At 38.4% G+C, this 13,467-nt stretch overlaps 1 protein-coding gene across 3 annotated transcripts in view; it reads left to right on the forward strand.

The window, feature by feature from the left end:
• Positions 1 to 13,467, forward strand: part of MYH15 (myosin heavy chain 15) — a 179,610-nt gene that overhangs the window by 61,475 nt on the left and 104,668 nt on the right. For all 3 annotated transcript variants that reach the window (XM_084991405.1, XM_084991406.1, XM_084991407.1), the window contains 3 exons: positions 4,950 to 5,068; positions 10,441 to 10,590; positions 11,184 to 11,354. In XM_084991405.1, the coding sequence (XP_084847531.1) occupies positions 4,950 to 5,068; positions 10,441 to 10,590; positions 11,184 to 11,354 (440 nt within the window). The remainder of the gene's footprint in view (positions 1 to 4,949; positions 5,069 to 10,440; positions 10,591 to 11,183; positions 11,355 to 13,467) is intronic.

The raw sequence follows: 13,467 nt of genomic DNA on the forward strand, positions 1-13,467 counted from the left end.
TAAGAGCAGGGACCTAATTTGGTGTGCACTGCTGTATTTTTTAGTTTTTTTTTTCTTTTTTTTCCCCCTTTCCTAGGGCCGCTTCCTGTGGCAGATGGAGGTTCCTAGGCTAGGGGTCTAATCGGAGCTGTAGACGCCAGCCTATGCCAGAGCCCCAGCAGCACAGGATCTGAGCTGCATCTGTGACCTACACCATAGAGCTGCATCTGCGACCTACACCACAGTTCATGGTGACGCTGGATCCTTAACCCACTGAGCAAGGCCAAGGATCAAACCGGTATCCTCATGGATACTAGCCAGGTTCGTTAACCACTGAACCACAATGGGGACTCCCTCAGGGACAATCTGTTAGACTTTTCTATTCATATCCTTGGTACTGCTCTTCTCTCTGCTTCTCAGGCTAGAAACCTCTTGGTCACATTCCTCAGTCTTTCTTTTTTCCCTTTCTCTTTGCTAGTTTACTCTTTCAGCACTTTGTGCTCCAGCATTCTGTGGTGGGTTCACTTTCTCTGTAATCTCACTCTGGTCTGTTTTGCACACTTCCACAAATTTCACTATTTTGAAGCTGAACTCTAATGATGCCATTTCTCTGCTAAAAGTCCCTTTAACATATCCCTATTATTTAACTAATACCTTACAGTGAAACCGGATGTCTCCTGTGATGGTAAGTTACCCACTTTTCTGTTTATCTCACTTCCCAACCTCTTGGTCAATCCGCTGTATTTGACCCTCTCTGCACTCCCCACCTCTGGGCCTTCAAGTCACGCTGTTACCTGCCTCAGGAAGGCTTGTTCTCCCATATTTTCCCCTCAAACCCTTCTCATCCTTCAAGGCTCAGGTCAAATGATGTTTCTTCCTTAAAATCTTCCCTGGCCATGCATTCCAGAAGGGATCTCTCCCTCTTTCAAACTTTCATGATACTCATGATTTGTCACTTATAGGCACTTATTTTTTTTTCACCTGCTATTTTTGTATGTGTTTTATTTATTCTCATGGATTATAAACTCCTTGATGTCAAGGGTTTTTGTCTTGCTTATCTGTCTTCTTACTATAGCATCTAGAACTGGGCCTCGCACATAACAAGTGTTCAAAAACTCTCTTCAATAAATTAGGGAAATATGAACATCTCAGAAACCATGCAATAACTACATAAAAGACTAATTGTAGGTCACTTTAAAAACATCCTTTTCACATTAGATAGATTGTCTTCTGGCAAAACTAGATTTTGTGCCTTTCCTTATATCTGGTTATTGACAGCTGGAACTGAACTGGGATGGAATTGTCACATTAGAAAGGATTGCCTTTTGTTTTTCTCTACTTCCTTACCTGTTTCCAAATGAAGTCAGACTTTGTTCTCTCCATCTACTTCTAAATATATTTATAAACCTGGATTTCATTCTCCAGAGAGTAGCTTTCACACTTGGCTGCACGTCAGAATTACTGGGTGGGGGGCTTTTAAATTCCTGAGGCTCAGGTCTCACCCAGACCAAAGGAAACCAATCTCTGAGGATGGATGCTGGCATCTGTGTTCTTTTCACAACTGGCCAGGTGACCCAATGTGCAGCCAAGGTTGAGCACCCTCTCAGAAGAACTGTTCTCAAACTTTCCAGTGTATCAGAATTACCAGATGAACATGCTAAAAACAGGCGCAGACCCTAACCTCCTTCAGTGAGCTAGTCCTTTGTTTCTTTATAAGCTCTCCATGCTATTCTGATTTGTACTAATGTTTGAGGACACCCTCTAGCTAAATCTCTCCCAGGTAAGATCATATTACCTAGTTAAAATTCATGGTTTTATTCACAAGGTCCTAGGGAATGATGTTTATTGGTGGGAATATCATAAAGCCTCTTTTGGGAAGACATCAGGTCACATGACAAAAAGGCTTACTGACATTTTTGAATGTCAGAAGGAATTTTATTCATAGATTTAAACTATTTTCATCTTGGTTATGAGGTTATAAACCTTTAGTGAAAACAAAAATTTTTTTTGAATATGACAACTGTTATTTTCTTAAAAAAAAAAAAAAGGTGGAGATTGTGTGATGTATAATGTACACCTGAGAGATAAATCCAAGGCGTGCTACTCTTCTGTCTGCAGGTCTTTGAGTGTCTCTGGAGTGGATGAGAAATAATTCCATAATGCTGGATGCTATTTCTGCTAGAGCTTAAGGTGTATAATGTACAGAGAATTTAGGTTTCTTTTGTTCATGGATAAATACACTCAAAGGACTATCATTAATCCTGGAAAAAAGGTTATATGTAATCGAGACTGTTATTACTTGTGTTATTACCTGTACTGTCCGTCTAAATGCTTCCAAAGCTTAGAAAATCTGTTTTGTTTTGTTTTGTTTTGTTTTGTTTTTCCTGAACAGGTATTATGGAATTGTTCATTTTTCACATTGTTGGTTTCTATTCATCTCTACTCAGATTCATCAGGCACCCATTGCATTTATCCCTTTCTTTGAAATATTTTCATTTTTGGTTAGGTGTTCTTTAAAGTTTCTTTCAGTTCAAAAAGTCTATGAGTTTGACCCATTGGCTTCTCAGCTTGAAATAATCAAGCTTTTGTCCTCTAACATGGCTCTCTAAGCAGAAAAAACAGAATCAGATGGACATGTCTGCTCTACTTTTGACTTTTTCCATTTATTTTCCCAAACAGGCTTTGAATTTTGGAGGTTTTCATAGCAACTGAGTACCTAGGCCATTATCATTGCCATGGAGTACGTAGGTGTACAGCTTGTAGAAATGTATGTATAGTATGTATTGATTTCAGTTAAAAAGTAAATCAAACCTTTCAAATTCTTAAGCCTTTATGAAGAATTTAAAGACCCACAAAAAGGAAATGAATATTGTTGATATAATGACAACTAGCTTTTTAATTTTGTTTTTACTTTATTTTCTACTCATGGTTATTGTTCAGGAAAGTTTGTACTTCATAGTGAAGTAAGGAAAGACTACATTTCCTTCTATTCTAAGACATTATTTTCCAGAATGGCACCATCAGATATACTAGCATAGCTCAGGATTCATTTAAAATGAAAGACAGCAGAGAGGTTTCAGTTGAGCAAAATATTCCTTTTGTTTGATAACTGAAAAAAAATCTGCAATTCGAAATGTGTTTATAACTTTCTGCCTGTGGCATTCTTTTGTATTATTGTCATTTTTCAAACACCTGATGTGATACATGCCTATTTACTTTTCCTTTTGATAATACTCATTCCTCTTCATTTCTTAGAAAATAGAGGTACTGTTTTAGTACAACAGTGTGGGTTGTAAGTGTTCTTGTTAGGCAGCAGAGGGCACTATAGAGCAAAGACGTCATAGGAAAAATTTTTTGATGGGTACTGGGTAAGTGTCCAGTATTAGTGGTTGTCTTGCACATCTGATTTCATGGTCCAAGTTCCTGTTTCACTGAAAAGATCTACCAATATATATGTAAAAGAAGAAAATAGGCAAGTAATAAAAATGAGATTTGTAAAATGTCCTTCAGATAAATAGTTCTTTTCTAAAGAGGGCCAGTTTTAGATTATTTTTAAAAATTGAGCTATAATTCACACATCATAAAATTTACCCTTTAAAAATAGTTCAGGAGTTTTCACTGTGGCTCAGCATGTTAAGAACCCAACCAGACTAATATCCATGAGGATACAGGTTTGATCGCTGGCCTCGATCAGTGGGTTAAGGATCGGCATTGCTGCAAGTTGAGGCGAAGGTCACAGATGTGGGCTCTGATCTTGCATTGCTGTGACTATAGTATAGGATTCCACCCCTAGCCCTGGAACTTACATATGCCACAAATACGGTCCTAAAAAGGAAAAAAAAAAATTGAGTTTGAGCATATTCGCGAGGTTGTATGACCATCACCACTATCTAATTCCAGAACATTTCATTATTTCAAAAAGAAATTCTGGACCCAACAGTAGTTACTTCTCATTCCCTTCTCTCCTAGCCCCTGGCAACTACAAATCTACTTTCTGTCTCTGTGGATTTACCTATTCTGGAAAATTCAAATAAATAAGATCATACAATATATGGCCTCATCCATACTGTAGCACACATCAATACTTCACTCTTTTTTTTTTTTTTTTGTCTTTTTAGAGCTGCACCCATGGTATATGGAGGTTCCCAGGCTAGGGGTTGAATTGGAACTGTAGCCTCTGGCCTACACCACAGCTACAGCAGCACAAGATCAGAGCCTCATCTGTGACATACACCTCAGATCACGGCCATGCCAGATCCTTAATCCATTGAGTGAGGCCAGGGATGGAACCTGTGTCCTCATGGATGCTAGTCAGATTCATTTCTGCTGAGCCACAATGGGAACTCTAACACTTCATTCCTTTGTGGATAAAAAAGTTCCATTGTATTACTAGGCCACATTTTGTTTATCCATTCATCCGTTGAAAGACATTTGCATTTTTTTCCATTTTTTGACCATTATGAGTAATGCCACTAGGAACATTTGTATACAATTATTTTGTGTGAACATGTTTTTATTTCTCCTGTGTATATACATAAGAGTGCAATGTCTGGGTCCTATAATAAATATGGTTAACTTTTGAATAGCTGTCAAGTGATATTCTCTAGTGGCTGTACCATTTTACATTCTAGCAGTGTAAATTTCTCCGCTTCTTCACTAACACTTGTTATTATCTATCTTTTTGGTTGTAGCCATTCTAGTGGATGTGAAGTGCCATTTCATTGTGGTTTTGATTCACATTTCCAAGAAATAGAGTCTTTTAAACATTTAGGATTCATGCATTTATTTCAAAACTACAGTCTACCTTGTACATCATTCTAAACTGATGACCCTTCCATCTTTTGGATAGTCTATTGGGCTATAGTGGAATGAATTTTAACAGTGTTTTCCTTCCTTTATTCCCCCTCCCCCTTTCCTCCTTTTCTCTCTCCCTCCTTCTCGTCTTCTTTTCCTTCCTTTCTTCTGCCTAGATGCTGACAAAGCTGCTTTCCTCATGGGTGTTAACTCCTCTGAGTTGGTGAAGGGCTTGATCCATCCTAGAATCAAAGTTGGTAATGAATATGTTACTAGAGGGCAAAATGTAGAACAGGTAAGATATTTCTAGAGCATTATGACTCTGTGATCTTGTAATAATTGTACACATTGTATTGTGGTGTGTTTTTCAACTTCTAATGATGTCTATAACGAGCTTCTATAAGAAAGTGAAAAAGAGTTACTGTGATGAGAATTCCAAACGTTTCATCTGTGACACACACCACAATAAATGCTCTTGTGTTAAGAGCCTTTCTAGCCTGAAATATATCGTTTTGACAGTTTTCCCTTAGGTAACGAGTCTCTTTGCAGATTCAGGCAAGTCCTTTACCTGTTGTGATTAACATCTTTGTTCTCCAGCTAAGAAGCTTCTAAAGCTATTGGTTCCTGACATGAATAAAACTGGCAAATTGACATCCATCATCTATTTGGAATATTGACTTCTTAGGCTAACAGACACATTCATTAAGAAAAGGTTTCAGGAGTTTCTGCCATGGCTCAGTGGAAACAAATCTGACTAGCATCCATGAGGACACAGGTTTGATCCCTGGTCTTGCTCAGTGGGTTAAGGATCTGGTGTTGCCATGATTGTGGTGCAGGCCAATGGCTACAGCTCCAATTTGACCCCTAGCGTGGGAACCTCCACATGCCATAGGTGTGGCCTTTAAAAAAGAAAGAAAAAAAAAAAGAAAAACGAAATTAGGACAAAAAAAAAAAAGAAAAAAGAAAAGATTTCAGAAGCATCCTGAAGTTAGCAATTGAAGGGAATGGAAAAATGATAACAGAAGTGAGAGATGGAAGGTTATATAGTGTTTTTTTCAGTATCTAGGAGAATGTTTTAATGATAGAATAGCAGGTGTTCTAAGGACTGTTGATTCTGATGATTTGCAATAAATATTCCCAGGACTGTAGGTAATAAGATCATCTAAGTGTGCTAGTGCAATTTTTTTTTTAATTTATTTATTTATTTTGTCTTTTTAGGGCTGCACCCATGGCATATGGAGGTTCCCAGGCTGGGGGTCAAATCGGAGCTGTAGCTTCGATCTACACAGCTGATGGCAATGCTGGATACTTAACTCCCTGAGGGAGGCCAGGGATCAAACCTGTGTCCTCATGGTTGCTAATGAGATTCGTTAACAACTGAGCCACCGCAGGAACTCCTGCTAGTGCAATTTGAAATAAATCTGTAATGTGTTAGTCAGTATAAGTCATACTGCAGTAACACATACATGCTAAAATCTCAGTGACAATGAAATAGGCATTTATTTCTTACTCACACCAAGTTCAATACAGATTGGACCTCCTTCAGTTTTGTACCTGAACCATCTGGAATGCATGTTACTGCACAGGGAAAAGGTGATTTGTGAAGAAAGTACACCCACCTTAACTGCTTGGGGCTAGAAGTGATATCACTTTTTACTGATATTGTATAAGTGAGAATTAGTCAACTTATTTCCTTAGCTACAGAGAGGGTGAGAATTGTCATCTTTCTGGAAAGAGGAAATGGTTTGATGACATATAATATGTATAAAACTTTCACAGGTATTATCTCCTTCCATTCTTATAACAATTCAGAGGTAAGTAGGTCAGGGATACTTATGTTTTTTCCAGTTGTGGAAACTGAAGGTTAGGGAATATAAGAAACATTCCAAAGGACACATGCTAGTATTCAGGTGACACTAAGATTATCATACTGTCTATTCATCCTAAATCTAAAAATGAGATAAATGTGCAAATTTGTGATAGAAGATAGTTACTTTGACTAAAATCAACTCTATATCTTTTGTTATATTAAGGCATCTGGTGTGACTATATTATTTAAAACATTTCCATAATTAATCAAAATCAATTTCCTAGTTTAGTTTACTCTATAAATTAGTAATTCTACCTCTACCATAACACCAACTATATGGGAACAATTTGCTTATATTTTTGTCCTCGCTAGTAATCTGAGCTACTTGAGACCATGGACTGTGTCCAGTTCATCTTAGCACTTTGGCATCTAGCATAGGGCCTTGCAAGCAGTAGGTGCTCCATAAATGTTAAAATAAATTAAATATTGAGCTGACGCTGAGCCATGCTCAGCAGGACAAGCAGTTGAGCTATTTCTTGGTCGTGTGATTAGAGATGTTTGGCGGTTTCTTGCCTTTTAAGACATTCACCACCACATGCATGCATGACATGCTATGATTATAGAACAAGTACTTGCTCTGTGTAAAACTAATGAGCCTGTAGGACTGAAATAAAACCTTCATCTCTTTAATATTGTGTTCTCAGGGACCAAGTTACCACACCAGCCTCTGCTATAATGGAACCAGCGAAGCAAGCTAATATATTATTATTCAACAATAAAAGAAAAAAAAAAAAAAAAAACCCTTGCCCTCCATCCTCTCCCCCTCCCCCACCCTCTTTCTTGCTTGTGCACTCTCTCTTTTTTTCTCTCTCTTCCTCCATCTCCTGGAGACAGAGTAAGAAAGCACGCTATAAGGTTTTCTTTTCTTAGGAATTTTACTGACGTTATAGAGACATTGTCATGGCTAAGAATAGAGATGTATATGCTCTGTTGATGACAATTGCAAAAGATGGCAAAAATTTTTGCAGTGTTAACACTCCATGCAAAGTTTAGTTCTAGCTCTAATGCTAACCAACTCTGCAGCTTTGGTCAAATACTCCATCTCTCTGAGCACCCCAATGAAGAGGCTGAATTCTCCTGTGTGTCTCAGTGGAGAAGTGATTGGCATCTAAAAGGGATAATTCTTTGGGTATGAGAGTATCCCACACGTTGTAGGAGGTTTTGCCTTCATGCCCCCAGGTGCTAAATGACAGCAATACTCTCAGTCACTCTGATGATGGGAAAATGCCCATCCTCTTCCCAAATGCCCTTCTCCCTTAGTGGGGAGGAACCATCCTGAGTTGAGAGCTGCTATATGTGATTCTCTGGAACTAAGAGTCTTCAGGTCTAGTATTTTATGATTCCAGGAGAGTTCTAACCATGCCTATTAGCAATAAGTTGTCTTACTTAAAAAAGATTAATGAGGAGTACTCTTGTGGCACAGCGGTAGGTTAAGGATCCAGCATTGTCACTACAGTGGCTTGGGTCACTGCTATGGCATATGTTTGATCCCCTGGTTTGGGAATTTCCATCTGCCAAGGTTGAAGCCCCCCCAAAAGGATTAATAATAATAAAACAATAATAATAATCAGTAGCCATTGAATATGTGCAGTGGGTGCTGTGCTATGTGCTTTGTATGAATAGCTCATTTAATCTAATGCAAGCCTGAAAAGTTGATCTTATTTATATTTCTATTCTGTAGTTAAAGACAGCGAAGCTTAGAAAGATTAACTGCTCAAGGTAACATGGATAATAAATATTGGAGTAAGGATGAGGAAGTGATAAAAGTGGAAAGGGGAAGGGAGAGGGGGAACTAACATTTACTGGATTCTAAGTGCCAAATGTGCTACTTATATTTACACCTCTGTCTCATTGAATATCTCCCAACAGCCATGAGACAGCATATTTTAATATTGCTATGTTTCAGATGGGAAAGGCAGGGATCAAGGTGGCTAAAAATATGGCTATTGGACTCAATTTCTTTCATCTGTTTGTTTTTTAATTATATATTGTTGATCTCCACTAATCAAAGTCTTATGTGAGGTTATTTTTTTTTTAAAGCTCAGGCATGAATCCATTTAGTCCCTGAAAAGTGGAAGTGTCGATTTAGCTGCTTCATTCCTCCTTCATTGGACAGAAAGTGATGAAAATGATTAATTGATGAACAGTCTATTGGATTATAAGTTTTATTAATTCATTCAACAGACATCATATCATCCATTGCTTCCTCTGCTACAACTTCAGGCTTTCTTCCTATTTCTTCGTGGCTCCCCCATCCTGGCCAGTTTCTCTCCACTCCTGCTTCTCATACATCCAGGGAATTAAAGGGGGGTCAGCAAGTCAGTCATGTTCTTTTTTAAACTTTCAAAGTGACTGCTGTAGACAGTGCTCTGGGGGATGAAAATCATTCTTCGTGCTTTATTTGTGCGGGTGTGCTCTTGACGCTGATAATAAAAAACTGTGATGCCATCCGGCTCATGGATTACTGTGGAAATGACTCAAGATAACTGATCAGGGAGTGGGTGACTCATAGCTAAATCACAAGCAGACACCAACTGGCTCCTGCTGCATGCACTGTCCCGGGCAGCTGAAGGATGGATGTGATAGGCCTATTTTAAATGTTCAGTTGTTGGAATGCATCCTGCTTCCAGGCCTGGAGTCCGTCCAGCTGAAATTCACTCCTACTTGGAGTCTGTCAGGAACCTGCTACTACAGCAGCGCCTTTGCATCATGGCAGCAGGATCAGCATTTGTACCACAGTATCCAGGCACAGAGGTTGGAGGGAGTAGATTATGAGAGAGCCTTTGCCACACACCTCAAGAGAGGGGAAATGCAGCCTGAGTTTTACAGTAGGAGAATCTGAGTCTGAGTGATGAACTAAATTGCCATTCTCCCTACATGGAGTTGAGAGCCACCCTGAGAACTAATATAATAAAGAAGGTGGAAGCTGATGCTAGAGAAACTCTTCAAGAGAATAATTCAGGTGAAGAGTCTGCAGCCCAGACAGCTTATGTCACTTGCCAAAGATTATATGATTTTTTTCTTTTCTTGCTTTTTAGGGCATATGGCGGTTCCCAGGCTAGGGGTCCAATCGGAGCTGTAGCTGCCCGCCTACGCCAGAGCCACAGCAACACCAGATCCAAGCCACATCTGCAACCTACACCACAGCTCATGGCAACACCGGATCTTTAACCCACTGAGCAAGGCCATGGATTGAACCCACAACCTCATTGTTCCTAGTCGGATTTGTTTCCACCAAGCCAGAACAGGAACTCCAGGTTATACGATTTGTTAACAACAGCAGCAGCAGAGGATTCTAGATTCCTAACCTACTCTACCAGTATTTTTCAAACTTTATGGTATGTAGGAGTCAGAGAGGTTTGTGTTAGAATGCAAATGCTGATTCATAGGTCTGGGATGAGATGATGAGAGTCGGCATCTTTAACAAGCTCTCAGGTGATGCTGATGCTGCAGGTCTTAGGACCACGCTTTAGAACATGTTGCCACCCTACCCCAGGATGTTTGTCCTTTAGTAATTGGAACATGAGTTCTCTCACAGGACTGTTGGGTAGAGAGACATTAGGCTAGCTCACTTCCTTTCCCCTAACCCTCTTCCCCTCTCTTCCTCTCTCCCTCCCTTCTTGGTTTCTTCCCGTCCTTGCTTCTTCCTTTATTCTGGTGTTCATCATAAAGCTTGAACCACAGAAAGTGGTTAAATATATACTAGTTTTACTAGAAAGTGATTGCTGATAGAAAATGCCCAGGATCAAATTGAACACTGCTGTCAGACAAAAGAGTGCTGTCAATGTGACTTCCAGGTGACCTATGCTGTTGGTGCCTTGTCTAAGTCAATCTATGAGAGGATGTTTAAGTGGCTGGTAGCACGTATCAACCGGGCCCTGGATGCCAAGTTGTCAAGACAGTTCTTCATTGGCATTCTTGACATCACTGGTTTTGAAATGCTTGATGTAAGTATATCTGGTAAGAATGAAGTCGATGTGTGTTTACAAGGGGATTAGACTATGTGAATTGAATGCCAGAAAATGTAGTCAAAACATGATGAGATTTATTCTGAGCAAAAGTGCAGAGCTACTTTGATTGGAAAAAGCTCTTATTAATATTAACAAATAATAATAATTATACTTAATAGTTAAGAAATTAATTCAGCCTTAAGTAAAGAAATCTTTCATGATTTTGAATTTTGTAATATCACTAAGTGTTAGTTTACTGTCATAATCTTTAGCTTGCACAATACATGAAGGAGGTAAGAATTTAATTGAGCAACTTTTACTTATTGGGTCTATTTGCCAGCATATGATAGTGGTAATGGTTTTCTCTTTACATTTTTCCAAGTGGACCTCAATGTTATTTTATGTTTTATTGAGTTATATTTGATAATAGAAATGTATATTTTAAATAGTGCAACTTGACGATTGGGTACACATGTATGTTATGCATAATTACCACAATCCAGTTAATTAACATATCTATCACCTCCAACAATTACCATTTTCTCAATTTTATTTTTATCTCTTCTTCCTACATCATCAAAACTTTGAAGTATAACAGCCTTGAACAACTTTGCATTAATTTTACCAATGAAAAATTACAACAGTTCTTCAATCAGCACACATTGGTTTTGGAGCAAGAGGAATATAGGAAAGAAGGCATTGACTGGGTGCCCATTGACTTTGGCCTGGATTTGCAAGCCTGCATAGATCTCATTGAGAAGGTGATGTGTGTTTTTCTCCTCATCCATTATCCTTTAAGGAGAATTGTCCCTGCTTGCCACGTTGATTCGTATCAGGACCTAGGCTTTGTCAAAGGGATGGGAGATAAGGCAGGAGAGTTCTGCACATTTTCTCTTAGTGGTTTTCCTGCATCCTAACTAACTCCTCACATCAGCTACCTACTTTCTCATCTCTAACTCACACTGTCGCTATGCATTTGCTGCTTATGCACAGCCTCCACTGTGAATGCGTGAGGAAGCTTGTTGAGATTAAAAATGGTTATGCTCTTGACTGGAAAAACACAGAGCTGAAAATATGAACACTGTAGGGCCAGGCTGATTAACATTAGGTGAATGAGCAGAACCAGAGCAGCTTAACGAAATTTGGCATATTAGCATGCAAACAAACAACTGCCATAAATCCTCAAGGCCACTACCTTGCAGGATGTAGTTTGTTCATTTAATTGGACAAGTACCAGTTAGTTTAAGTAATTTATGGCAATACTTCATGGCTTATTAGTAAATTAGCTGCAGTGTATGGTTTCTGAATTCGATGATGTTCCCGTACTCTGAAATCCTTCCATGTGCTCTGGGAAAGATTAACCGGATTTGCTGGGGGAATTCTGGATGGTTTTTTTCTGATGTTTTTTTTGTCCAAGGGAATAGGCTGGGCAGGGCATGAGCAGTTCCATGTCCCTTGTGTCTTGCTTCAGCCATGGATTGCAGTGAATTCTGGATACAGGTCTGGGCAGCTATGCTACGCTGTCACATTTGATTCTCAACAACCTTGTCAGGAAGAGGCTGGGGTGACTGACCTCTCGCTGTCCTTTGTGGGGTGCAGATTTTATCAATCACTTTCCCGTCATTTTATCTGTTAGGCTTTAGATGAAACTAGATCTTCCTTGAAAATGGTCATTATTCCTAACAGGAATGGACATCACATTGATTTTATTTATTTTATAAATAGTGAATTTCCTTGGGGGGAGGACAGGCTGATTTTTAAAAAATGATTATAATGAGCTATTGTGTGAGCTGATTAAAAATGATGGTAATAATGAGCCGTCCACGATGTGGTGAATGTTTGATGGCACTGTTAAAGCTATAGTTTTCTAGTTGGAAATGAAACAAAAGTACTGGAACTCCTTGCGGGGGGCAGAATTAACTTTGGGCAATTGTCACCTGTAATATCTACTTACTCTGATGATCTGTTTTCAGGCAGAAAGGTGGGACTCAGACATTATTCAGATCCTGATACGTCTGTGATTTATAGTTAATCTGAAGCTTATTATCTTATTTATGGCAAAGTTATTCTAAATAAGACACTAGCAACAAAGATGCAACTTCCTTTTGTACTTTCTACTGATATGATAAAATGAGAAAAAAAATGAGCAGATGATAAAAGGAAAATATAAGTCTTTGGTTTCCTACAAATGATTTCAAAGGTGTTCAGGTCCAGCAAATGCAGAATACCAAAACTTTCTTGAAATGATTCTATATTTTGAAAAGATCACTGTGTATGAAGGAGATTTGTAGTAAATCTTAATTATCAAACTCAGTCCTTGAAACAGAATGCATCATTGGAAGTTTTCAAAATTCAAAGAAACTAAAATACATCGATGTATATAAAATATCTTATAGAATGCATCTGTGTATCTATAAGGAAAAGAATGATTTTTGTACATATAAGTTTTGGTTTTTATGTTTACAAAGAATTTTATATTAAGCTAAAGGTGTATTTTAACACCAACTTTGTTAATTTGGTCTTCAAGCATGTAGTGACCTCCTTCTATATATATGCAGTGAACACATCTGTTATAGGATTAGCTCACACTTATCTCATTACTTAAAATATTCTAGTTTGTTTAGAACTTGAGCATCAGTAATTTAAAGTAGTAACATGTGACTGCATATTTATGGTTTTACATAGGTATTTGTAAAAGTTTTTTTTTTTACTAGTTTTTTAAGCAAATATATCCAAAGTTATACATTTAAAAGTTTTGCCCCTTCAGTGGAGTCACCTCGAGAGGCTACATCCTTCTTACAATAATTCAGCCCTTTTGGAAAAAGTCCCTCACAGGATAGGTATTAGGATAAATTGTTACATTTTTTACTGTCT

The sequence above is a fragment of the Sus scrofa genome, chromosome 13, assembly GCF_054392235.1.
Source record: "Sus scrofa isolate SSC_HxYL_T2T_F1_AM1 chromosome 13, Sscrofa_HxYL_maternal_Yorkshire_Landrace_v2.0, whole genome shotgun sequence".
NCBI lineage: Eukaryota > Metazoa > Chordata > Mammalia > Artiodactyla > Suidae > Sus > Sus scrofa.